The sequence below is a fragment of the Bacillus rossius genome, chromosome 3 (assembly GCF_032445375.1).
Source record: "Bacillus rossius redtenbacheri isolate Brsri chromosome 3, Brsri_v3, whole genome shotgun sequence".
In the NCBI taxonomy this organism is placed as follows: domain Eukaryota; kingdom Metazoa; phylum Arthropoda; class Insecta; order Phasmatodea; family Bacillidae; genus Bacillus; species Bacillus rossius.
This window is the reverse complement of record NC_086332.1, coordinates 69,362,256-69,390,102: the sequence shown is the minus strand read 5'-3', so window position 1 is coordinate 69,390,102 and position 27,847 is coordinate 69,362,256. Positions and strand designations below refer to the sequence as shown.

The window sequence follows — 27,847 nt, the reverse complement described above, 5'->3', positions numbered from 1 at the left end:
CCTGCTGGCGTGTCTTACTAGAGCTACCCAACAATAGGTGCATAAAGCCCACGACGCGCTGTTTTAAACCTTTGCATAACATACATGCCAACAAAAACACCTGAATTAGAGGTTGTCACTTAAAGCAACCTTTCATTTGAATAGTTTATGTAACTCTGCATGTCTGTTAAGGTTTTTAATAAAGTAGGTTGGTAGGATTCATGATGAAAATTGTCATTGCTTAACTAACAAAATATTTTATTTGCAGTGGTACTTCCATGAAAAAGACGAAAAGGTAACATTTAACCAAATATATCATACATAATAACAGGGGATATATTGATGCTAAACTATTTCCTAGCATGATATATTCAAGCACATTTATGTAATGTTCCAAAATAATTTTAATGTTTCATTATCATAACGTTATTTAATTGTAATATAATTTGAATGACACATTTAAACTTTAAGGGATTTAGCAGTTCTATATTGACAGGAAATAAAAATAAAAACTATATGTTTACACTATGTACTATTTAATTTTCCTTCACAAATCATATTAAATCTTTGAAACGTTTTTGCTTTTTGTCCACATACTTTTATTTAATAATTTAAAAATATCATCAGAATAAGTTTATTAAAATAGGTTGTTAACTTGCATTCTTAAAGTACATTTTTAAAATAAGTACATAATTATTGAAATTGATGTTGTAATAATTTTTTGTAGTTTTCTGCATGGAATTTTAAATTTATATGGATATACGCGTATAGGTCTAGGAAACTTACGATGCGACTCCGTATCAGATCAGGGCTTCGTTGTCTAACCAACGGGATGCGAATTCAGCGAACTGGTTTTGCGTGCGTGATGTGTGAACACGCCTCACACGCTGTCCAAGTGGGGGCGGTCTGAGCCGGGGGCGACTTGCTCGTCCAACTTGTTGCTCGGAGCTTGAAGCTTGGAGCTTGTTGCTTGGAATATGTCGCTCGGAGATTGTTGCTTGAAGCTGCCGCGGCGTCCAACCAGGTTCTCGGGCTTGTTCCACGGCTGCTCGTCCGTCGAACCGAACACGAAGAAAATGACGTAGGGGAGCGCTGAGACGACCGCTGACACGTAGAAGATCTTGCTCCACGCCGTCAGTGTTTCCTACGACAATAAATAAGAATATCGCAGTTTTGGATACACACCAAATCGTCTTCGTCCCTAATGGGAGGAGGAGGAGGAGGATAAAGTCACGTGCAAGTTTTCGCTGCTTCTGTCACCTGGTGTGACGTTAACTCGGAAGCAATGCAGCCGATGTATTGGCAGCACCGCTAAAACACAGTTTTTAAATTTGAAACTCGAACATGCACGAATTTCATCCGATCCAGAACTTTGTAAAGGGCCCCCAAGCATGTTCCTAAAATCCTCAGAGGATAAACTGCGCAGGCAAGGACTTCGGGACACACGGAGCGTGTGTGGCACGCAACTGCGCAGTTCTGAAGCACTGGACAGGCCGCCGAAGACGAATGGAAAAATAGTCAGTCGAGCCTGCGCAGTACCGGACTGCACAGGCCGGCCTGAGCGTGTGTGGTCTTGCGCCGCCAGTCCGGTGCAGTTGCTGCTGCAGTACCATGTATCGCGACGTAATGGAATAGTTTATACAAAACATAAGAATCATAACCATGCCTATTGCTGTTGAAAAGTGACGAGTACGAATGATGAATGAAAATAAGAAAATGCCTATGCGCATTAAATCGAAATATTAAAAACAATTAAGCCAAATATCGTAAAAAAAATTCTAGTCGAAACCAAAAATAAACAAAATAAGGAGTATTTAGAGAAAAGAGTAAAAAAATGTAAAGAAACAACGAAGCTGATACCTTTAAGTGATGAAGTTTACGAACTTAAATTTTTGCATTTCAGTCTTTTAAATTAAGTTTCTTAGTAATTTCTACAAAATGTTTTTTTTAATGAAACTAACAACACAACAACCGCCAATACATCGTCTTCAGATGCCATTGTCACATCTGAACAAGTTTTGAGGCAAGTATTCACAGTTATTCCTTAAATTTCCGGAAAGTGTTTAGAGACGGATACATGCAGACCGCATATAGTAGTCCCGAAGGCCTGGCCTGCGCTCTTTTCCTCTGAGGATTTATGAATGTGTATGTAGCCTTTAAAGACTCATTTTCGTACACATATTTATTGACAAAGTGTTACTTTCTTAAATTTGTCACCGTGCCCTACAGGCCATTAGAGTAAGGTTATAAGAATCCCCAAACACCTTGTTATGTGTTCCAGATAACGTAACATTAACTTTACATACACCTGAATTTAATTTTAAAAAACACGTTAGAAATGATTATATATGTATTTTTATAGGTTCGTGCAAATTGTAAAAAAAAAAATGAATTTTCAAGTTAAACATAAATTTTATTAGAAAATAGAGTACACTATTTTTCTTTTAGTCATGCATGTAGTTCACTGCCACTCCCTCTACACCCCGTCACCGACAAGATGGCGTTGTTAGTCTCTTAGGGTCGAAATATTCAAAGAATATATTTACGGACTTATATAGATGCATCAAAAGACTAATTTTATATAAAAGTTAGCTTTTTCTATAAAGTCTGCTCTCTTAAAATACAATTTAATGTATGCTAACAAATTAACATATATCGGGCTAAGGAATGAGATGGAACCATTACAAAAATATCCATGTTACATGAGCACATTTCTTTAGTGGGAATTATCTCAGGTGCATTTAAATGTGAGAATATAAAAACGAAAGTGTAATAATATAATATACACATAAATAGATTGATAATTATTTGGCCACTCATAGCCATAAGCCCTTCCGGGGCATGCAATGTACTGTTTTGAGTCACCAAACTATGTTTCTTTTACTTCAATAATGGCGCGCAGATTTGCAAACTAAGACATTTATTCTGACCATAAGCCCATGATCGGAACATCCTTAGTGCTAATCCCTCCTCCGCTTTACTCTGGGAACCCTCAGTCACCCAAAAGACCAGCGGTAGGGTCGGGGTGTATCCTATATCTACCACCTCTGTCAGGCTAGATATTACTCGCCTCTCACTGCACCAACCCACTATCGGGATGGTGGTCCCTGATGGACTTACTATAAGCATAGGAGTTAACCACTGCCACAACATAACCAACATTAATCTGATCCTTAGGGTTCTTGGGCGGGAGTAGATGTCCATATTGTGATCAGCGTATGGTACTCCACAGACCACAGATTGTTTTAAATGTACAGGAGGACCCTCGTGGGGGATTTTTCCCACAGGATTTCCCGGCCTGCAGAGGATCCCTCGACCATGATGGTTTGCACCTGGGTATACAGCCTGCATAGGGACTGGTTTGTTTTCCCACTGACGTGGGGTCCCATGGACCTCTTTGTTTTTAGAGCGCTAATCTCTGCGGAAGGCCAAAACCACAATAGTCTTTTCCAGGGGGACGCTCTTGATTTATCCACCTACCATTTTTAATTTACAGCCATGGTTTGATTCATTGTCTCATCCAGCTACAGTGTTTACATACTGCACACAGGGTCTGGTGGTCTGGGGACTCGGGAGTTCTAAACTCTCAGAAAGGTTACAGTCGCATCTAATTTTGCCAGCAGATTCAGCCCTTTCACCATTTCCGGTACCCCTTTTAGTAAACTGAGGTTCTCCCTGTAGAGCCCTCTTTGGTAAACACCACTGGTGCCACGAGAAGGCATAGTGTTGTCATGAGTGTCGAGCGGCCATTTGAATCGCCTCATACACCCTTTTTGTGGATCTTTTGTATTCTGTCTCGGATACTAGATCCGGCAACAGCTACAACACCTCAACAGACAATTCATCCGGGGAATGGGGACCCTTCAAAGCTTGAGCGGACAGCTGAAACGGTGGGAACCTTCTCCCGCAGAGTCAGGCTCACTCCCAGATAAGTGACAGTCAGCATGGACAAGATATTTGTGACCCTCAACATTAACTTTTTATTTGTAAATAAAAGTAACCACTAAAATCATGTTTCATAATGGATGCAGTTGGAAAATTCTTTATTTTTTAAAATTTCTTAAAGGAATTTTTGGGCCAAAGTTTCAATGAGTAAGATTTTTGATATTTCGTCCCTACCACATTAGTATGACGTTTGGTGCGTCAAATTTATAGAATAAGGAATTTATACAGAAGTATCCTTGTTTTGGGTACTGTTTGAAAACAAACTTTTTTTACATACATACATTAATTGATTTAAACTGTTCCTTTGGCAAATTGTAAGCTAATAATGGTTACCTTTACAGAAGACAAAAGTTGGTGTACGTTATCAATAGTTTGTGCAATAGTCGCTTGCAATGCAGAGACATCCAGTGCTAGCATTGGGTTCGACATTGTTTCCCTTTATAATTGTTTGTACAGATTATAACATTTACCTGTACGTTAAACCACGAAGCTGTCTTACAAACATCTGCGCATTGCAAATTTTCTAATAGTTAATTGGAATATCGTTAATCTGACATATGCTGAAAGACCCCAAGCCAATGGAAATGATTGACCCATCAATGTTGGGAAACCTTTATGGATCACTGAAAGACTGAGATGGTGATTAACACGAGTGCCTACCAATGGAAGTTTTACCATATCTGGATTTTTAGTTGGACAGAGAAGTTTAGCACAGTTGTCAAATGTGCCAAGAAACTGTGGGATGTCTATTACTAGGGACTACAAAATTAACATAATTGTTAAGGGAGAGAGAGAGTAACGCATATTATCATACACTTGACATGCATTATCATTGGACTATATGTAGAGTTCTACAAGTCCCAAAGGAAAATAAACTAATAACAACATAAAAAATATTTAAATGACCATGTCATATGCAATTCTCAAGGAAGATAAAATGAGGCTGCAAGTAATGGACCATGTCCATTGTTTTATTTTGTGTACAAGTGTGTGGAGAAGTACTTCCTGGGACCCTAAAATAAAACATATTCCACATGTCCTATTTATTGCTCGACCACAACATCTGTGCATCTAGGGAAGCACAAGTGCAGTGATTATATGAAATGTGATCTGCGAGTGTGTAACGATTGGATTTTACCACCATTAACAGTCTTATTGGGCAAATGTTTATTAGTGTGCATGAATGAAATCAAAATGACTTATAAGTAAACTCTAACTTACATTGTAAATTTGACACTTTGCAACAAATAATAGTCATTACTGTACTCTCCGCCCTCAGCTCTGCTGTATATCTTTGTAATGACTGTAAACAAACGGCTTAAAGGGGTGGGAAAAATTGGAGATGGCATGACATTGTGGTAAACCGATTTCTTAGCTCCACAAACCTCTTCGTTACGTATTCAAATTTGAGAACTTTTAAAAGTTGAAACATTGTACAAAATTTGAGAATTTATTGAAGTCGTACGAGTGTCACTAAATGGCACTTGAATGAAACTAGGGATTAAGTATGTGCTATATTTTATCATATTCATAATTGTAGTAAAAATAGGACGAACATAACCCATTTGGATAGCAAAAAAAAAATGGTTTAATGAAGCATGGCACTATTTACTTTCTGAATCGTTGTTAATATATTTGTTTAACTATAGACACCTCACCATTGCAAGTTTAAAATTCTTTCTAGTAGAATGTTTTTCAAGCTATGAAACAAACTTGCAGTATTAGATTTTGTAAGGCTACTGTTATTTTGCTAAACAAATTGCTTACCAGAGTGATTTAAACTTTATAATAGACACCAACTCCGTGGACAAATAATTCTGAAAGACACAAGGGCGTCCGCAGAAGCGGGGATGAATGAGCTGCCAACTCCTCTCCCGGGAACTTCTAAAAAAATATTTAATAATCTATCATTATCATAAATAAAAAAGAATTTGAAAGCAAACAGCAGGCAAGGTGGTGTTATCCACCACCCCCGAAATGAAATGATGTGTTTGTTCTTGAAACACAGGCTGCAATAACACAGCGATCTCTGTGACTGAGAAACTTGGCGCGCCCGCACCTGGTTGTTGGTGAGCGCGCCGGCGAAGGTGGGCGAGGCGATGGCCACGGCTCCGGCGACGGTGCTGGTGAAGGCGGACAGCGTGGGCGCGAAGTTGAGGCCCAGGTCCATGTAGTTGAGCACGCTGCCCGCCATGAAGGCGGCGGCGACGCCGTGGTGCAGCATCAGCAGCGCCACGGTCAGCGGGGCGTCGCAGCCCGCCTGGGCGACCGCCACCAGGGTCGCCACCGGGCCCAGCATCGCTGCAACCCGCCAGGTCTCCCGATCTCATCCGTCACGGATCACAACATACCCTTCGTTACACGGCCAACTTCTCGTCATTACCTCAGCCATCACAGATCCCAACATCTGCATGTTTATAATATGGCCAGATCCTCATCATTACCACATCTGTCACAAATCACAACATACCATTCGTTGCACGGCCAAATTATGATCATTACCTCAGCCATCACAGATCAAAACATCCGCATGTTTATAATATGGCCAGTTCCTCATCATTACCACATCTGTCACAGATCACAACATCCCATTCGTTACACGGCCAACTTCTCGTCATTACCTCAGACATCACAGATCAAAACATCCGCATGTTAATAACATGGCCAAATCCTCATCAATACCACATCTGTCACAGATCACAACATCCCATTCGTTACACGGCCAACTTCTCGTCATTACCTCAGACATCACAGATCAAAACATCCGCATGTTTATAATATGGCCAGATCCTCACCATTACCACATCTGTCACAGATCACAAAATCCGCTTTGTTTCATGGCCAAATTATGATCATTACTATCTAAAAAAAAATTGAAAATTGCAAGGAATTAGTTAGTACTTTCAAGAGCCCTTGTAAAAGTACAACAGTGTGTGTTGTATTATCATTTTCTTGGAGATTGGACAAATTAGTTAGGCTTGGACGTCTATCGTTGAAATCGAGGTCAATAAATGGACGATTTGTGAAACTGTGAGATGAATAAATAAATATATAATTTAAACGTCTCATTTACATAGATTATATTAGAAAATTACCAGGTTTTAAACTATACGATTAATTAATGAATGAGAATTTAACATCTCGTTGATGTATCAAGGAAATAGAGCAACGAAAGAATGCATTGGTGGAGTACTGGAAGTACTCCAAGTCAACAAACCGGTGCATTGCTACATCCACTTGGATTAAAACTTTGCAAGAATAAAAAAAAGCAAGTTTAACATCGGCTAGAAATCTAAATAGAATCTCTTTCGCTAGAGTCGAGCCATATGACCACACTTCAAATCGAGCTACGCTTCACAAGAAAAAATGCTTAACTCCTTGAAATATTATTGAGATGTAGTGACCGCACACTTTAGTCTCACAAAAAAAAAGGCTAGACCAATACTGTACTGGTTGAAGTATAACCCTTGATTACATTCAAGGAGTTTAACAATTTTGCTACACATCAGATGTTTTAAGGAAAAGTATAAGGTAAGACAGAACCTTGGAGACGACGCAAAGTTTAATATATTAATATTATATAAGTGTACATTTGTATTCTATTAAAAAAATTGTAAGTAAATATTTTTATTGAACACTTAAAACGGGACATTTATTAGAAACTTAGGATTTGAAAATTAATATAATTTCTTTCTTTGGATACTACTGGAAATAATAAAAAAATATATTTTTTTTAAATCTCCTTAACATAATAAAATTATCACCCTAACGATGTACTAGATATTAAATCTATATAAAGATATTGGCTGTAGGATAATATGTGCAATTGTATACTACGAGTATGCTCATTAAATAACTTTTAAGTTAACATCTTTTTTTAGACAAATAACGACCCTTAAAAAAAAACTTTAAAAATTACCAGCATATATATGAAGAACACATAAGAGGGAACACAGTTTTTAAAATGTCTGGCTCCTTTTAATAATTCTGCAGAAAAATCGTCAAAATTGTCAAGTAGTACATAAGCAAATATCGTGGGGTTATTGGTTAAAAATTGGTAAAGAAATTTCTTAAAACATGGTATTTTATATAAACCAAGGCTAAGAATAATGTGTCCTAAAGAAGTCAAGAAGGGCAAAGTATAATTGTTATGAATGTTTCTGAAACTATACAATTTGGGACAGTTCAATTTTGTCGTATTTTTGACATTGAAATACTTCCACATGTTGCTCTTAGTTACCAACGGTTTTCGAGCAACCCCACGATATATTTTTTTGGCCAGTGAAGCTGACGTGCCTATGGCGTTGAATATCTTGTAGGTGGTGAGCTGGCTGAGGCAGCGCTTCCTCCGGATCCAGCGGGAGATCACGCCGAAGGACAGCTCGGCGAACCAGGCGGTCGCGTGGATGCCGGACGTGACGTACCCGGTCTGCGCTCGCACGGAAACCACAAATACCCTCCGTTATGGATCACAACTCCGCTTTGTTACATGGCCACATTCTCATCAATACATCTCTCATCACAGACCTCAACAGCTGATTTACAACAAGGTAAAATTCTCATCATTACCTTGTCCATCACGGATCACAACTAACATCTGCTTTATAACATGGCAAATTCTCAACCATACCTCATACTTCACGTATGTTGTGATTACCTCATCCAATTTATAACATGGCAAAATTCTCATTATTACCTCGTCCATTAAGTGTCACAACATTCTCTTTATAAAATGGCCAAATAACTATCATTAGTGTAAAAAAAATTAGTGAAACATTCTTCGAGGATCAATTATGAGCTTGTCTGAATAACTATAATTTTTCGATACTAGTTTGAAGCCACGGCCGTGGCTTCTATCATAAACCAAATAAGGGAACAGCACAACTACAGCTACCATACAGGACAAGTTATCTGTGTGGTGGTTAGGCTAGTGTTTGAAAACCTACCTCATACCGATCGTGGTAGAGCAAAACTTATGCAACAGGGTGACTTTGAGATAAATTGGCACGTGGTTGTTTCGAATTAGGGTTTACATCCTTCCCCTTCAGTCTTCAGCACTCTAATAACTGTCAATCTATTTTCGGCATGCCTTGTTTTGGCTCGGTATTCACGTAGGAACTTTCGCAGTTGCGCTGTGATTGGTTTTCGTGGGCTGCCCTAATTGGAGGGAAGTCTGACCATTCAGAAAGTGTTTTCTTTGTTATGCGCGTTGACCTTGATGGCAACCGTTCATGATTATGGAGTATGAATGTGGAGTAATTTGATACGTACCCGTCTAAATCAGTGTTCGGAACAGGGCGCTGTGTTGGTACGACACTCGTTGTGCATTTAGATGTAAACGTGTTCGTTTGTCAGTTCATTTATTCTTATTTAGGTTTTATCAAACTTTCCCAAAATCGTAGATTTAAATGTAGGGCTTTAATTCGAAAGTTATATTGTAGTGGATTTTTTCAAGGAACGAAGAAACTTATTTTTACTATTTCTTATTTATTAATTAAGAGAATGCAATTAATCTTGTTTGAAAAAGCCATTTTGGTCGTTTATTTGCTTGCAGTAAACATAATCTTTTGCAAGAGTTAGAAACCTTAAATTTAATTTATATGTTAACAGTGTTTTGGCTACAACCATTCTATAATTTTCTATTTTTAAAATTTGGCTCCGTGCTTAATAAATTGGAGTGCCTGAAGTGACTAGTCACTACTTTTTATAAATAGCTTCCCCTGTGAAGTTACTGACGTTTATAACTGAATTCCTTCTTGTGAATGACAACAAAACTGCATTGATACTGTTAGTAAACACAAAGTTATAGTTTTTGAAACACTCTTTGTGTTATTTCTGCATTAACAAAATTAAATTTAAAATATCAAACGTTAAAATATTGTTATGTATTAGAAACTTTTGAGACCAATATGGCGCCTTTTGGTTGTTGTCTCTCCCTCTTAAAACGAACCCAATACCTACGTTCACTGTGTTGTAGTGTAGCATCTTCTTGAGGTAGGTCGGAAGCTCGGTGGTGAATATGAACTTGATCCAGGTGATGCCGACCACGGCTGAGATGTGCGCCCACAGTGGTTTGCATTTGATCATCTGGAGCCACGGGAGGGGCAGCGACATCTGCAAAGTATTAACACAAAGTTAACCACCAGTTTTAACTCCTTTTAAAGTATTCATCACATTTTGTTTAAAATTATATAATTCGCTGAAGCAAACTTGTACAAATCTGCGTGGGATAAAAATATTTTTTTTACTTAGAAAAAATTAGCATACAAAGAAAAATAATCATGTACTTTTACGAAAGATTCCTTTGGAAACCAGTTGCTAAGAAATAGTTAATAATACTACAATAATATACTGTGACTTTGTACAACACATGGCCATGACTATTTTTTATTATACGAAATATTTTTTTTAAGTATAATAATGAGTAATTATTTCTTATGAAAAAAGGCGCATAATTTTATATTATAATTTATGTGTCTAAGCATCATATTTTAAATTATGGAAAAGATAATCCAATATTCAATAATTTGATTTTTTTGTGTTTATTATGCTTGTGCAGTATTTGCGCTCAGTTAAAACTAGAAAGGTATTCAAGGAACGTTTTACCAATAATTTTAAATATTGGAGGTACTGGGACAACACAAAGAATAATTACCCGAGTAAGAATCTGAACCCAGTATTACCACGAACACTATTTTGCAGTGACATAGTTGTTTTTATGTAAATGTAAATTTACATGTAATTTTAAATGAATATTTATGTTCCATTTACAAAAAAATTACATTGTAGTGTATATCTATAGAGCTATTTTAAAATATAATTTCTATGAATAATTCTGTCAATGGGGAAGATTGATTTAAAACATTATTCTAAACGTACACAATTCTAGGTTAACACTGTATGTCACAGAGAAACCTAAAACAATAAAGAAATCACAACAGATAAAGGAAGATGAATACACAAATACACATATGTTGATTGTAGCTTTGTTTCTTTGTGTTTGTATATTCATATTTCTTTGTCCATTCTTCAGGTTTTCTCTAGAACATACGTTCACTGTAAAACTGCTATGGCTTATGTACAATATAATGTTTTTAATTAGTTTATAGTATTCATTAATAACTTTGAAAGTGACCTGTTTAATGAACAGAACAGCGGAAAACATGTGTATAGAAAGATGGCAACAATAATTTTAGTTAAGAAAATCTTCGCAGCACTATTATCATAATTCTCAGAAACTAGTATCCAATAATTCATAAATTGCATCGTTTTTACAACAACATCCGTATTTTTTAAATTCCCCTTTGGTTAGCTCTATTTAAATGAACAATTTAAGAAATAATTTTCCGTTGTTTCCCAAAGCGAAATATTCTTATTTAAAACAATAAAGAAAGAAAGATAGAAAGAAAGGAAAGAAAGAAAGAAAGAAAGGAAGAAAGGAAGAAAGGAAGAAAGGAAGAAAGAAAGAAAGGAAAGAAAGGAGAAGAAAGGAAAGAAAGGAGCGAGTCGTTTTGTACTCGCTAGTGATGTTTAACATCTAGCTTTTGTAACAAGCAAATTCAGATGTTCTTATGTTGTAAATAGGCTTATTATAAGAAACTCTGACACGAAATTTAATGTAGAATTCTTAAAAATAATACCGAGCGTGATGAATATGCACGAATGGTGTTTTCAACTAAATTTCTGGGCGCGAATTACTCATAGTTTCCGCACCCGCCCCTACAATTTTCTGCCAGAGAAATTTTAAACTATAAAATGAAACTGCTCCAACAGAGGCGAAAAAGACCTGGGGGAAAAAAAACGAACCAAAACCCTGACTTTGAACCTGATTTTCGACAAATAATTTTATTAAAATACTGCCCATATTGTTTGAATTCACCAAAGAATTAGTATAGTAAAGTTTCCCATTGTCTATAAGAACTTTAGTTCGCGGCATAAGCCACAGATGTCCATACCTTTATTTTTACACATTTCCGTGCATGTACTTCCGCCGCATTCACGAAAATACTCTAACAAAAGCCGTATACCGAGAGCTAAGGTGTTACACATCAAGAATATAATAGACGAAGTGCTACAGAAGGTGGCCGCGTGCGTGCGGGGGACGGACCTTGGGCGCCTTGTTTATGCAGCGGGCGAGGTAGCTCCTCTCGGCCGCGGAGATGCGCGGGTGCTCCTGCGGGGTGTCGTAGACGAGGAAGACGTACAGCAGGTTGGTGGCGAGGTGCAGGCCGCCGTACAGGTAGAACACCAGCTCCCAGCCGTACTCGCTGATGAGGTACCCGGAGAGACTCGTGGACGCTATGGAGCCCAGGCTCACCACTGCGCAGGAAACTCCGCGTCGAAACATCGCAATAGTAATCACAAGCATCAGTGACCGGCAGGTTCCTCGCAGCAAGACGATTACAGAACAAGGGAGTAAACCATTCACAGCCACCACACAAGTGTTGGTTAGCTATGAGGTGGGTAGAGGCTTAAGGTGGTTCCGTTAGTGGTTTAGTTAATGAGTTTCTTGGACATACGCCATTGCTGGTTAAACTCTGTATGTCATAAGAAACTTCAATAACGTGTGTATATACATATAGTAACGAAAGTTGGGAGAAAAAGCCTGGTCTACCATCACATCAACACAGGTGATGCAGAACCAATCCGACAATCACCACGGTGGCTGCCTCTAGAAAAACAGGAAGAAGCAGAGAATTCGATTTCAGGTATGATGGAAGGCGGTATAATAGAACCATCAGTGAGCCTATGGGTTTCTCCAGTAATTATAGGAGAAAAGAAGGATGGCCAACTGAGGTTCTCTGTGGGCTACCAGAAACTGCATGACATCACCATAAAAGACAGCTACCCCTCCCACATATCCATGATAAACTTGATACAATCTCTGCCACCAGATGGTTCTCTACATTGGACCTGAATTGTGGTTACTGGCAAGTGGAGCTACACCCTGAAAATAAATATAAGACTGCTTTCTCAACAGGCATTGGGCTGTTCCATATCACTGTGTTACCATTCGGGCTATGAAATGCTCCTGCAACTTTTGAGAGATTAATGGAACATGTGCTCCATGACTTGACTTAGAAAACATGCCTAGTATACCTGTATAACATTATTGTGGTGGGAAATACAGTGTTGGAACATTTGCGAAATCTCCAGGATGTGTTCGACAGGCTCCATCATGCACAACTTAAGTTAAGTCCTAAGAAGTGCGACTTGTTCCAGTATGAGGTAATATTCCTGTGACATATTGTTTGTTTAGACCCCGTACAAACTGTGAAAGGCAACGCTAAACCATTACAGAATCACCCTGCCATGAGAACACCAGGTGCGTTGCGTCACGGCTTGCACTACAGCTACGCTAACTAGGAAAACCGAGCTCAGAATGGAGTCTCATCAGTGACCAGTAGATTAGATAAAGGATTGGTTTAGCAAAAGATTTGGTGAAGCTGGTGCCAAAATAAGCTGGTTCCCTTTGAAGCAATTTGGTATCAATTTTAATGTGAGCTAAGTCTTATGGAACGAATGGAATACTTTTTAAACGAAAGGAATCTATTGCGGGAATGTATTTGTAGTATGCATAAAAAACTCTGAATGTTAAGAGTTTTATATAAAACCACTGAACCTAATCTCGCCCAAAAAATACTGAATAATAAACCATGTATGTCTATGCTGTTGGTTTTTTGTTTTGTTTCAGATTCAAAATAATTTTCATCTCAAGGATAGATTGTCACAAATCAGTCATAAATTAAACTACTTCCGCCTAAACATAGGGACAGATGGTATTTAAGACTAATTTTAAAGAACCAAGGAACAGTCATAGACAATTACATTTTATATGGTAGCCGTGTCTCCTTTGGTGTGTTGCCACTCCAAAAGGCTTATTTGGTTGTCAGAATAATTTATTTTCGTTCAATTCTAAATGATAGGTTGTCTAGTATTATTCTCATTTATTTTCTTATAACTAATGACAATAAACAAAATTATTCGTAAGCATAAAACTTGAAATGAACTATTTGAATTCTCGAACCCTTAAATAATATCAAATCTTAGTATTTGAAATATTTGAGTTTTAATGATAAAGATTTCATGGAAAAAATTGAAGGAAAAGTAGTCAAATGAGTAAAATAACTCTTAAAATATTTGAAGTTAACTATGCATGTTTGTGTTTTATCTTCGTACACATTTTACCGTTAGATAAAATATTGCACTTATTATTTGTAATTAAGTAAATAAAATTACTATATGTATTTATTTGGGACACTAAGTGACACCAACACTTTAAATGTTTAATGATTTAACACCATTGTTAGAATAAGTTTTTTTTTTTACATTTCTTGTAAATTATTTAATTTTGACCATTGAAATGAATATTTGTGATAAAATGATACATTTTGGTTACTTTCTGAAATTAGAATTTGAGATAGGGATTCGAAATGATTGGGATTTGACACATCACTACATATTGTCACGGTCTGAAAATTTCATTACTTTTTTTTTCTTAAATTTAGTTTACTTTTGTTAACGTGTTGGTGTACGTGCGCGTTTCCAGGCTCGGCCGGTTGATTTCGACACGCGGGTATGGGAATATAGGTTACTGCGATAGAAGTTTGCAAGCGCCGCGGGCTTTTGCGAGGCTGCGTGGGTTGCTAATTCTCGTGGGTCGCTGGCCAGGGCCTGCTGAGAGGTTGCAACACGCCGTTCCAGAAAAACCTGCTGCGCTACGCTAGTCTCTTGTTTGTCGCGCGAGGCTTTTGTGTTCTCGTTTCGAGGACTCTGTCCTGATTAGTGATGCCATCTTGCGTCCAAGTTTGGAAACGTAGACGGAAAATTAACAATCGAGCAGCGCAAGAGGGAGAGGGGGAAACTCGCTCGCGTCTGCGCAGAAGGAATAGCTGTCTTCACTTGTTTTTCATTTTTTTTCCTTGTGGGAAGGGAGGGGACCGCGAGTTGCCTTGTGGATAAGTTTTCCCGGTGTTCGTGTTTTTTTTTTTTGTTTTTCCGGCATGGCCTAGTTTTGTAGTTAAAACCTCCTTCCAGGGAGGGGCCGAGGCTTTTTTGCCTGGGGACCTCTCTGGGAGCCGGGTCCACGTCGGTTTGAAACAACTTTGCTTCGCCTCAAGTCAGTAGGGTAAGTGGTTGGCTATGGCTCGTTCGCAACGATCATTTCTTGGACGATCTTCGTCTTAATCTTTTAAGTAATAATGTAGTATTGTTCCACCTCTGTTATTTATTATTTGATTTTGGGAAAAATCGACGTCTGGTTATAAGCATGTATGTAGTGGTAACTGGGAAGTGTACTGTTCCTCAGCGGAGCTGCGACGACGGCCATGTTGTGGTAGAGATAATTGTTTGCCGGCTGACGTCACTTTAATGTGTATTTAATGTATTTATTTATTCGTTAATCCCATCCCATTATTAAATGATTTATTATTAATTTGTTGATCAAATATTTGTTTGATTATTTTTTTTTTATTTATTATCCTAGTGAATAAAATCTGTGCTTGAATGAACTAATCATGTTTCTTTTCAGTACATAAATTATACCCTACACTTCCTGTATAGGGAGAAGACTTGATCTCGAGTACCATGCTTACCAACAGCTACCACCCCCCAAATGTTATAGGTTATTTATTGTTATGTGTATAGGTGTACGCGGGACGTCTGGCGGAGTCACGTCACAATATAACTTACTAGCTGAAGTACCCGGCGTTTCCTGCTAAACATATAATACAAGGAAAATCACTACTGAGTTTTAAGTCTATAGAAGATACACGTGAAGAACGGGTAATTTTGAATTTAAAGTCTCATTGATTGCACAGTTTTGGTGCATCAAGGCTATGTATTAGCAAAACTGAGAAGCCAATCTTAAGGGCATGCCTCCCATTTCAGGTCATGATTTTATATTTATATTAATCACTGATCAACTTTTAGACTTTTTCAATTGTTTAACTTTCACGAAATGAAAAAAAATATATAGCGCATACTTTATGCATGATTAGCTGCCATAGTTACATTTTTAACGTTTTTGGGTTGTACAAATAAGGAGAATTTAGTTTATTGCAGAACTGAAACTTTTTAGGTTTAACAGCAATGCCACTGGCTACTTCAAGAAATAGTTTCCATTTCTATCAAAAAACCACATTTTATGTGTCTTGGCTGTCAAAATCATAACAAATCTGAGAATTTTGAAATGCCAGGTAAAATTAATTTATATTTTCTGAAAGAAATTCAAACCATTTCTTGAAGTAGCAAATAGCACTGCAGTTAAACCTAAAAAGTTTCAGTTCTGCAATAAATTAAATTCTCCTTATTTGTACAATCCAAAAAACGTTAAAAATTTAACTTTTGCAGCTTATTATGCAAAAAGTATGTGTTGTATATATTTTTCATTTCGTGAAAGTTAAACAATTGAAAAAGTCTTCAAGTTTATCTGTAATTACTGTAAATATAAAATCTAGTCCTGAAATGGGAGGCACCCCCTTAAGCTTGATTTTGTGGGAAGGCAGGTAACCCCTAGGTAAGACGTGACGGACGCACCAAACGATAGCGCATTACAAATTTAAGGCAACGCCTTCTATTGATGAAGTTTTAAACTAATTTTATTAGCACATTTAGCAGCCGTGAGCTTCACTAAGCGGATAGGTTTCGCTAAGGAGAAGGATAGGAAGTTGCCAGACCTTACTATATGACCATGTGGCGGACATTGAGGAATGACACAAACTCATTGTCTGTGTCTATTTAACCTACCTTCTACACTTTTATATTATAAAACACAATCAACCCCCTTTTTTTTCACTCCCTTAGAGATGGAATTTCGTAATTACATGTAGTCTATTTCACTCTCCGACCCATAACCTATCTTTATACAACAAAATCATAACGATCCGTTGCTCCGTTGCTGCGTGAAAGAAGGGCCAACAGATAAACACATTTTCGCATTTTTAATTTTAATAGGGATATTTCCAGCCTTTCAATATACCGACGCATGAAATGATTGATATAGTTGCTACATGAAGGATGTATGTTCTGCGTGAAGATGCAGACTGGCCGAAGCGGCTTACACCAATTCACCTGAGTTCATGATGCTGTTGAGTAGCTGGCGCTCGTCCGGAGGGAACCAGGCTGCCATGAGCGCGATGACCCCCGACGAGCTGGGAGCCTTCAACACGAGTTCATGTTCTGCATCAGCACGTAATAAAAGAATTGCGTCTACGAGGATATGTACTTTATTTCATCACCTTTCAAAGATCCAAGAATTCAAAAATACTTTGCTACTGGGCCCAATTTTCTCTAGCGAAAAGAGTAAGAAAAAAAAAGTGAGAGGGTCTATTATTAATGGTCAGTAATATTTAAACAAACATATTCATGTGTTTTACTCTTTCAAATCAGCTTAAAACATGAAACTAGGGTTCTAAATTTAACGTACAATTTTTTAAAATAATAACAAGCGCGATAAATATACGAAAATTGAGTTTCCAACTAAATATCTTGGCGCGAAATATAGGTACTTAGTTCCCACACCCACCACTGCAATTCGTTTCCGGATCAGTTAGGTTAATTATTTAATAATTTTCATAGCAGACAAAAATTTTAAACTACGTAATGAAACGTCTCCGATAATAACGAAAAAAAGACTTGAAAAAAATACTAAACCCCGGCTTTGGACCTGATTTTCAACAAGGGATTCTATTAAAATACTACCAATCATTTTAAAATTATCAAGCAGTTAGTACTATAACGTTTCCCTTTGTCTGTACGAACTTTGATTCACGCCATCCGCCACAGATGGCTGCACCGCGGTTTCACATTTCAGTTCCATGCGACTTCAGTTCCATTCACGAAATTACTCCTACTAATGGCCGTGTACAGAGAGCTTAAATTTTTACACATTAATAAATACATAACCGAAAAATTAAATAGTTTAACTGGGAAAAAGTATTTCCTTTAAAATTTCAGTAAGGATAGTAATATCGAAACGAGTTTTAGGGTATTTAACCAATTTTCCCATTTGGTATTGCCTCAACATTAAGAAACACCTTTAAATAACGTGCATTGCCGAGTACTTGACATGTAGTAAACAACAAACAAAATTGATTACCAGAAAAGAAACTGTAAAAATTTGTCTAGCCGTGAATAAATATCACCTATCAACTGGTAGAAGGTAACAAGGGCCTTAACCAATTAGGTGGTGAGATAGACATTGTTAATAAATTTAGTTATTTTTGTGTGATAAATAACGTAAGCTATTTTTCAGTACTCACCAGTGATGTGTAACATCTAACCTCGGTAAAGAACACAATACTTTCTTCTCATGTTGAAAATACACTAAAATTTCGAAAATCAGACACGAAATTTAACGTAAAACTCTTTAAAATATGTAATGCCAAGTATGATAAATATGAGAAAATTTTGTTTTCAACTAAATATCTGGACGCGAATGACACGCACTCTCCGCGCCCACCACAACAATTCACTGTCAGAGAAGCTACGTCGACTACTGAACCATTTGATTAGAAGACCGAAGTTGTAAAACTATAAAATGAAACGGCTCCGGGTAAAACCGGGTTTTGGACCTGCTTTCAAAGAACGAATGTTAACAAAATACTCCCAATCTTGTTAAATTAAAATACATTAAACAGTTAGTACTTTAATAACGTTTCCATTTGCCTTTGTGAAATTTTGTTAGCGCCATCTGCCACAGATGGCATCGCCGTGGTTGTTACACGTTTCGTTTCGTACGACTTCTGTCGTACTATCGAAATGACTACCACCAAATTACATACACCGAGGGCTGAGATGTTTCACATAGGCGTATGTGTCGGTGCCATATAACACAGTGGGGAATTCCCAAGGAAAAGCGCAGGGGCGCAACAACAGGGGGGGGGGGCAAAGGGTATTTTGCCCCCCCCCTTCTGAAACCTTGAAGTGGGGGCAAACGGGAGCAAATAAAATTTCTGTGTAATCAATTTTTAGATAATAAAACTGCTTAAATAGCACCATTTTCCACCTTGAAATACAAATCTTTTCGGGGGAGGACCCCCGGACCCCCCCGCTTCTTTATAAAAAAGTATATTGCCCCCTTCTTTGGAAATTCAGTTGTTGCGCCCCCGGAAGAGCGCCACCTCGAGTCGACGGGAGATCGACGCGATGCGCTCACCAGGATGAAGCCGTAGGCCACGCGCGACGCGACGAGCGCGTAGACGCTCCACCGCGCGAACGCGGGCACCGCCATGTGCAAGGCGGTGTAGAAGAAGCACGAGTAGACCAGCAGCTTCTTGGGGCTCCACAGCTCGACGAGGCGCGCGCCCAGCAGGACGGTCAGCAGGGAGCCGTACGTCGCGGCGTTCGTCACCACGCTCTGCGTCAGCTCGTCCCAGTCGAACTGCCCTTCCTGCTCCTGCGCTTCAGAACACACCGCGCACCGACCAACTTCAGGCCGAACCGCACATCTGGTGAACCGCGACCGAAATAACGCTGAGAATAATACCATCTTAATATATATAAATCCAGTGTCCTGATGTTTGTTTCCAGTGAACTCTTCACCAAGTCAACCGATTTCGATGGAAATTGGCATTTATGTGTAATTTTTTTTCCAACTTGAGCGATAGGATAGTTTTTATTTTGATTAATGGTCTTAATAATTTATAATTAATAATAAACTAATCATCAATGTTGATTGGTGTTTAAGCCCGGGAAACAGTGGGTACTTCGTCTCCATGACAACGTTGCGTGCTCGAGAGTCGGGAAACCATCGGTGCTATTAGTTTTTTCTTCGGTACATTACAAAGCATTGTATTAAGTTTTTGTCAAAATTAAATAATTTTCATTTCATTTAATTTATTATAACTGTAAATAAGAGGTTTGGTCTCATTTCCCCCCCCCCCCCCCCAATTAATACAACCGTACGAAGCCGGGTCGGGCAGCTAGTTAAACTATAAACACCGAAATGCAATTAGTTCATAGTTATTGTAAATCCTTGAACTACAACTTTCATCTGAAATAATTTTCTCATACAACCTGCAGTGACTGCAAAAGGTGGAATGAAAAGTGGTCAAATGATATAAAATTCATAACCCCCTAATTAGACACGTATTCAAATCCGTTCGAATTGTTTGTAAATATTAAAATTTTTATCTAAAACTTTTCTCTGTCACGATTTTTGATAAAAACAAGCCAATATTTCAAGGGGTTAAAAAAAAATCTGAACATAAATAAAACTTCCCTACCATATACACTGCCGAATCCATTCTTTTTTTTTTTAATTTATATAAGTATTTACTGAACCAATGGTTAAATAAATTTTTATATAACCAACCATTACTGCAAAGGGTGAAAATAAAGTTTGAAAGTAAAAAAAATGATAATTACATTTTAAATAGATTTACCAATAAATCGTTTTAATATATTGTATAAAACAAAAACATAATCCAATACTTCGGCTGAAATTATTTTTGATGAAACGAATTATCATCGTAAAAACAGGGGTTGAAATTAAAAAAAAACTTTATTTATAGTATCAAATTCATTTAATTTATTTTAAACCATATAAATGATTTTTAAACCTTGGTGCAAAGCAAATTTTTATACAAACGCTTTATTAGTGCAAGGAATGAAAAAAAGTGTTTGAAGGAAAAAACAATTAAATAATTACCTTATTTGGCATATAATATCAAATTAGTTCTAAGTTATACAATGGTGGATATATTAAGTTTAATATAGTTGTAATATTTTCGCTACATGGAAAATGAGCAAATATTTAATCTATGATATTGTAATATTAGAGAACATATATATTTTATGTACATTAAGTTCTTAAAATGTTTCATAAGTTTATAGAAGTTTCCAAAGAATTTCAAAGAACTAGGTTCTTAAAAATCTACCTAAGCCTGTAGGCTGTGCCGAAAGGTATTATTTTTTACATTGCACCTGTTATTAGTAAATAATTTTTTACATAATGGTATTGGTACATTTTTCAAATGCACATATACGTAATTCTGATTTATTTGTATTGTTCTCAGTAGTTTGACACGCGTATTTAAAATAATGATATTGAAACAAAGTATCCTTTATCAGAAAAAAAAATACTTTTTTTTTTTCAAGTAAGTATCATTGAATGAGTAAGTGTCGTATTTGTGGAAAATGGTGCTATAATAATGAATAAACAGAGTTAATAGTAAATAAAAAAGCAATAACACCGAAATTCTCCTGTTTTAAAAACAAAATTTTCCTAAAAGTTAAACCATAAAATCTTGTCTCTAGTAATAGTACAATAATGGTCATTCGATCCATTGGCGAGGTGCGAGACAGGATACCGCAGCGCCGTAAAGCTGTTTTCCAGTCCACGCTACGCTTGCAAAACACTATCGATGAAAATTGTAAGGGATCCCATACCCCAACATGGATGGGGGGAGGGGGGGCGTTTGCGGAGGTGAGACACGGGTTCACGTGTGGCAACCCCCCCCCCTCCCTCAAAAAGGTTAACTGTACAGTAGACAACAGGATATCTTAAATGAATTTCAGGCAATTTTTATATTGCATACTTATAAAAAAGTAAGCGAGTTTTTTAGTATTCACCAGTTATATGAAAACATCTAACCTCGGTAACCTGCAAATTCATGTGTTCTCGTGATGCAAAACATTTCTAATACGTAAATATGACACAAAATTTAACTTATAATTATTTAATATAATGCCAAGCGTTATAAAAAAAAACGGGATAAGTGTTCATTAAAGGGAAAAATTATTTTTTTTTTTTTACTTTTTGAAAACCGAACTATAACTCTGTTTAGTAAGATGGTACTACTGATTTCTCAGTGCTAGCTGAACCCGTGGCATGTAAATGCCTCAACGCTGAACCTGGACCAAAATTTATTATCATCGCCTGCGTTTTTGAGGTTATATTTCTTTAGTATGTACCAGAAATACAATTAAATAAGTAGGTATTACACAGTGGAAATTTAACCGGTTGAAAATTAAATGCGCATGCATATAGCTACGAGCTGAAGTCGTCAAGATGGCGGACGCACGTGTGTCAACATGCACCCGTTTATATTAACTTTCGCGAACATTGGGGGAGTTACTAAGCGTATTGGTGTGCCAAAGGAAACTATATGGTAGTGAAACTATCCTGGAATTCATTTTGTAAACTTGAATAGCAATAACGAGGTAGAATCACAAAATTAAAATTTCATATAATTTATTAGCTATAAAAATGGTGTTGGAACAAACATGGCGTTAAATATATTACAAAATGTTGTTAGTTTTATAAAGCATTGCAAACGGGGTGCCTTCTTTAAACTATTTTTCAACCTAAAAGTTGCAGTAAAATGGAAACATAAAAACAAAATTGACCTGAAATATTAAAAAAACTTTTATACCATTATTTATATGTGTTTATTGCCGTTTTTTTTACTTCAATTATTGAAATCAGTTTGTAAATTCTTCCTCTAAACAAACCATAACATTATTTTGCTGATACAACATTTAAGATTTACCTTTAAATTTTCATCACAAAATTTTTTTATTCAACATGGTGTCGAATAAATGTTGGCTAAAAATTTGTTGTGTTTCTAAAGTATGACAAACGTTGTGCTAGCGGTACAATTAATGTTAAATAGGGAGTGTCAAAACTGTAATGCGTATTTTTTACTTGCCATTATTTAATTTTATAAGTATAAATTATAAAAAAAACTATTAAGGGATAGTTCTACTATTAAAAGTTTAATTGGGAACACCAATACGCTAAGTACATCCCCCCCATTTTTGTGAAAGTTAGTAAATACTGATAAATCATGCGGGTTCACAATATTTTTTACATTCCGGAAATTTCCACAGATGGCAGCACAGTGTTTACACATATCCGTTCCCATCGATTTCGTTCCATTCACGAATACTTCCGATCCCAGAGTCAATCATACATCCAACCCTGACATTCCATGTCGCCTGACCTTCCATGCCCCCTGACATTACTTGACATTACTAGTCTCGCGTTTTTTCGACAAGGAATTTTACTAAAATACTAGCCATCTTTTTAAAATTCATTAAACAGTTAATACTATAGAGTTAGAATAGTTAGTTAGAATAGTTATTAATTTTTACTTAGAAATATCATATAATAGCTATTTGTCGAATAAAGCCTTAAAATGACCTCATATTATTTTTGTTTGTAGTTGATCACCCACTTTTTTTTACAACTTCACAATATATTCAATATTCTGAAAATGTCCAAGCAAAGATAAAAGTTGATCGATAGTAAATAACAAAAAAAAAAAAACAATTTATTTAACTGAAAGTTTGTAAAATATTTTCGAAACATTTCAGGAACATTAAAAAAAAAATTTAAAATTTAATCTCTCTCCAGTCCGCCCAGTTATCCATTTTCCAGTGTTACAGCTTAGCTTCTGCCCCGACCTGCACAGTAATCCTAGCCGCAGACATCGAGTCGCTTAATGAAGAACACAAATTTAATAGGCTACTAATTGGCTCTTGGTTCACATGACGGGGAAATGGAGAGGAGAGAATCAGCATTCATTAGCCTGCTCCCCTGTCAAGCAGAATGAGACTGGTTAACCACGGAGAAATTTAACTACCTCTTACCGCAGAAAAAAATAATCGATTACGAATCCCACGTAGTTAAATACAACTTCAGGTAAAAACCTTATATGATATAATATATTTTTAGTAAGTAACAATAATAATTGATGGCTCAAGACTTGAATATTCGCGAATTCATTTTGCAATAGGCTAGAATCCAAATAAATTTACCCTTTTTTCTGCTTCAGTGATTGGGCCACAGTTTATACGATGGACTCTGGGCCAGTGTCTCGAATCACGAGCATCACAATTAAAAGCTGGCACGAGACAGCAGCCAATGAGCAGATGTAGTTTCCCTCGTAATTACAGGATAATGGAGTCTATCCTAGAAGTAAATGAAATCGCGTCTCTATGTGTAGCTTAAAAGGCATTACAAATTGCAAATATATATTTTCTCACATACATTTAATTTTTTTCTATATTACTCTTTACGGAAAAAAAGTTTAATTTATAGGAAAATTGCCATGTACGTATGCTGGATTTTTAATAAAATTCCCATATTATTAACATTATTGCATGTTTCCTAACATTACTAAAACATTTTACGGTGTATGCCTACACATTACTAGCGTACAAAGGCATGTTCGCCTGTGGTTAAGATTAATTTCAAAACTTAATGTAATGTTTTTAATGTCACAAGTTAATGCGGTCTGAGGATCAAGACATTTTCGCTACTAACTCTGTATCCAAGTATTATTTTAAAAATTGTCATAGACTCATACATTACTACATAAACAGGATGCCATTGTGATAACCTCCAACATGGCCACATTTAGTAGGCCTATATGACGTAGGTATTATAGTTTTACTTGTCGTTCAAAGAAAATTTTTTAATGACACCGGGAATATTGTATTTATTTTAGTTACTGGCTTTATGAAATGTTTATTTTTTGTGCTGGGTAAATTGCAATTAACAAAAAAATGCAGGTGACCCAAAACATATAACAGCAACCATGCAACGTTTACCAATCTGCATTTTGATTTAGCTATGAATAGAATGTAACGTTCTAAAAATAATTTAAATATTTTGTAGCGGTTTTGGTTCATTATAAAAACATTCGACACCGTAACCTGTTTTTCGCAGTGTTTTTTTTTCGAAGTAAACGGTCTATGTCTACCTTTCTAGAGTGCCTTAAAATTCGTGCCAATGTAATATCGCTTGGGTGATCATCACATTTATATAAATCACAAATAATGTTATAGTGTTGTTATTTAATTACCTGCACGATTTTTATCTTATGGGCCTCTAGTCTTACCCTTCACGATCATTTGTAAATGTTAGATTCTATTTGTCCATAATAAATACATTGTGCAAGAACATACAGTTTCATAGCTGAATTGTTCAGGGGATGGGAAGTGGTTTTATGTTTGCAGATATACCTAGTTCCATAAAAATACAGTCCATAAAACCAGAGATATACTTCCTTGCTGTCATGAACTAATTTCCTTTAAGCGACAGTAAAAATATACTATAATTAATAATAAAACACAATAAACAAAAAAACAAAAAAATGATCATTTGGTTATGATCAGTAGGCTAATGTAGTGAGGCAATAGACGATGGTATATATATATATATATATATATATATATATATATATATATATAAATTTTAGCTGAAATACCTGTCGTTGCTGGTCGTGACAAAAAGTGTAGGGGCTTTATTTAGGGAATTAAAGATAGCATTTTTTCTAAAATCGAATATAGACAGTTTTCCTCTTATTTTGAACGTGTAGTCTGCAAAATTGTATCAATAGTTACAAAATTCTAATTTAAGAGGTGGAATTGAAAATATGTCTAACTAAAGCAAATAGCTTGCTGAGTTAGGAAAGTAATTTTTTTTATTGTGAATAGTCAAAGCTATCTGATTAAAAATGTTTGCTACATAAGTCATGCATAAAATTATTCTTCTCCCAAAACTACAGCAATTATCGATTTGATTTTGATTTTTATCAATAGTAGGATTGTTACGATTGCGTAGCAAAAAATTTTAGTCGCAGTATCTAATAATTTAGTGCAGTGTTTGTATTTTAAAACTTTTGGAAAAAATACCTATAACACGAAAACTACGGCGATGTATTTTACTTTAGTTTTATTTTTATTTTTATTTAGAACCGAGATTTACCGGCCTATCAACTGTTCTCGGCTTGACTTTGAGTTTCAGGAAATCTGTATACAGATATGAGCAAAGAATCAACTTTTTTTCAGCACATTAACACTCGAAACACTGTTTTTATTTAACGGAATAGAAACATTACAGGTAATTGCAAATTTACACGAAAACAAACTGAATCACTGAAAAAAAAAAGTGTTCACCGTTATGCTGGGTTCGGATTCTTACCCGGGATTAACTAATGCTCTGTGTTGTCCCAGTACCGCCAATAGTTAAAGTTATTTGTAAACCGTTCCCTGAATAGCTCTCCAGAATTAACTACACACAATAAGCATGATAAAAAAATGTAAAATTATACGCTAACCTTTGAAAGAAACACTCAGTATTATCTCGAAAAACCTATATTTCATATGTGAAAAAATAACCATAGCCATGTGTTGTACAAAATGTAGCATTGCAAACTATTTCTTGGCTAATTGGTTTTTCCAAAGAAATCTTTAGATTTTTTTCCCCTGTGGACAGGACCTTGATGGTGGCGGTCGACGCTGTACCTGCTGGACGGGGGAAGCGCCCGGCGTCGCGCCGCCGCCGCCGCCGCCGCCGCCAGGGCAGACGTCGGCCGACAGCGTGCCGTTGGAGGCGGCCACGGAGGCGGCCCGCCGGCCCACCATGACGGTGATGGCCAGCGGCAAGGAGCCGTCCATGAGCGCGCCCACGAAGCTGTTGGCCACCTTGCAGGCCACCAGCACGTGGCGCGCCGGCACGTCGAAGCCGCCCGCGCGCCTCCCTGGGCGAGGAGTCAGGGGGGCTTTCACCATGCCACAGTCGCAATTACATCTGTCACTCACCATCGGAGTCACTGGCTCCCGAAGAAGGAGAACAGGGCGAGATACAGGTTATACTGGCCTGTTATACTTACATCAAAATTTGCCGGATTCCAAAAGCCTGTTTTACGATGGGTGTGATCAATTAAATTTAAATAAAACAAAAAATAATTAATTGTGAGCTATTCTTTCAGTACCGCCAGAGATATGTAACATCCAGCCTGTGTAACGAGTAAATTCGCGTATTCCCTGTTGCGAATACACTAGTAATACGTGGCTCGGAGACGATATTAAATGTAGAATTCTCTAAAATAATTAATAGCGTGATAAATATACGCAAATTGTGTTTTCAGTTACATTTATGGACGCGAATCACACGTAGTTACAGCACCCGGAGTAACAATTCGCTGCTGGAGCATCTACATCGAGTACTGAATCACTTGAGCAGACAGAAATTTTATAAGTACTATATGATGAAACGGCTCGAAAAATGCGAAAAAGACTGATTAAAAAAAACAACACTTAACTCAGGGTTTGGTCCAGAATTTTGACAAGGAATTTTATTAAAATACTGCGCTACTGTTAAAATTTATTAAACAGTTAATGCAGTATATAAATGTAGGTCCTGCTACCAGTTCCTGGTTGTGGAGCGAGGAGCCGACCGCCATCTTAGATCGTGACGTCATGGCGGCTTTTTTGTATCAAATTTCCTCAATAATAACTCAAAATTATTTATAATTACTATAAATATCCCTATTTTGGGAAAATGTCCCGTTTTGAGAGAAAATTTCGTTTTTAGTCCTCAAAAATGTCAGAGGCTATAAAATTCTTAAAATAGATTTAAATAGCTTATCGACATGCCGCCCTAAACCACTAAGTTAATGACCTTTAAAATTAGGATGTCATGGCCACTATCTTGGATGATATCATGTCCACTATCTTGAAAATCCGTAAATATTAACTTAGACAGTTGGGGAGAATTTTAAAATTCATCAAAAATGTTTTATTATAAAATTTTAATAAAAATTATGCCACCTTTTTTTCATTTATGACGTCACGCCCGCCAACTTGGAAATCCATAATTTTCAGCTAGAAAATCGGGAAACATTTTTAATATATAAAAAAACTACTTAACATATTTTGTTAATAAAATTTATAAAAAATATTTTGGGCTAGAACAAGGCGAGGGGAAAAAATGGCAATGGATCCTTTCTCCATGGAACTTCTCTTTTGTTCGGGAAGGATATTTTGCCAGAAAAGATAATATGAAAACATACTTAAAGACGTGCAAAGGTCGTGCTGCACGGCAGAAAGTAAAGGTTTCACTGCAACAACGATGCATCGATGTGCATAAGAGTACACTGGCCATTGACACAGCTTCAGTAACATCAGT

At 36.8% G+C, this 27,847-nt stretch overlaps 1 protein-coding gene across 3 annotated transcripts in view; it reads right to left on the bottom strand.

Annotated features, from left to right (window-relative positions):
• Positions 1 to 599: 599 nt before the first annotated feature.
• Positions 600 to 27,847, bottom strand: part of LOC134531457 (putative inorganic phosphate cotransporter) — a 53,499-nt gene continuing 26,251 nt past the window's right edge. The window contains exons 2-9 of one of the 3 annotated variants that reach the window (XM_063367170.1): positions 26,182 to 26,417; positions 19,082 to 19,321; positions 16,996 to 17,083; positions 12,032 to 12,243; positions 9,886 to 10,038; positions 8,221 to 8,353; positions 5,984 to 6,225; positions 600 to 1,123 (exon numbers count right to left, since the gene is read on the bottom strand). In XM_063367170.1, the coding sequence (XP_063223240.1) occupies positions 860 to 1,123; positions 5,984 to 6,225; positions 8,221 to 8,353; positions 9,886 to 10,038; positions 12,032 to 12,243; positions 16,996 to 17,083; positions 19,082 to 19,321; positions 26,182 to 26,417 (1,568 nt within the window). In that variant the 3' untranslated portion in view covers positions 600 to 859. Of the gene's footprint in view, positions 1,124 to 5,983; positions 6,226 to 8,220; positions 8,354 to 9,885; positions 10,039 to 12,031; positions 12,244 to 16,995; positions 17,084 to 19,081; positions 19,327 to 26,181; positions 26,418 to 27,847 lie in introns of all 3 variants that reach the window. The other 2 variants (XM_063367169.1, XM_063367171.1) reach the window with 2 other exon arrangements.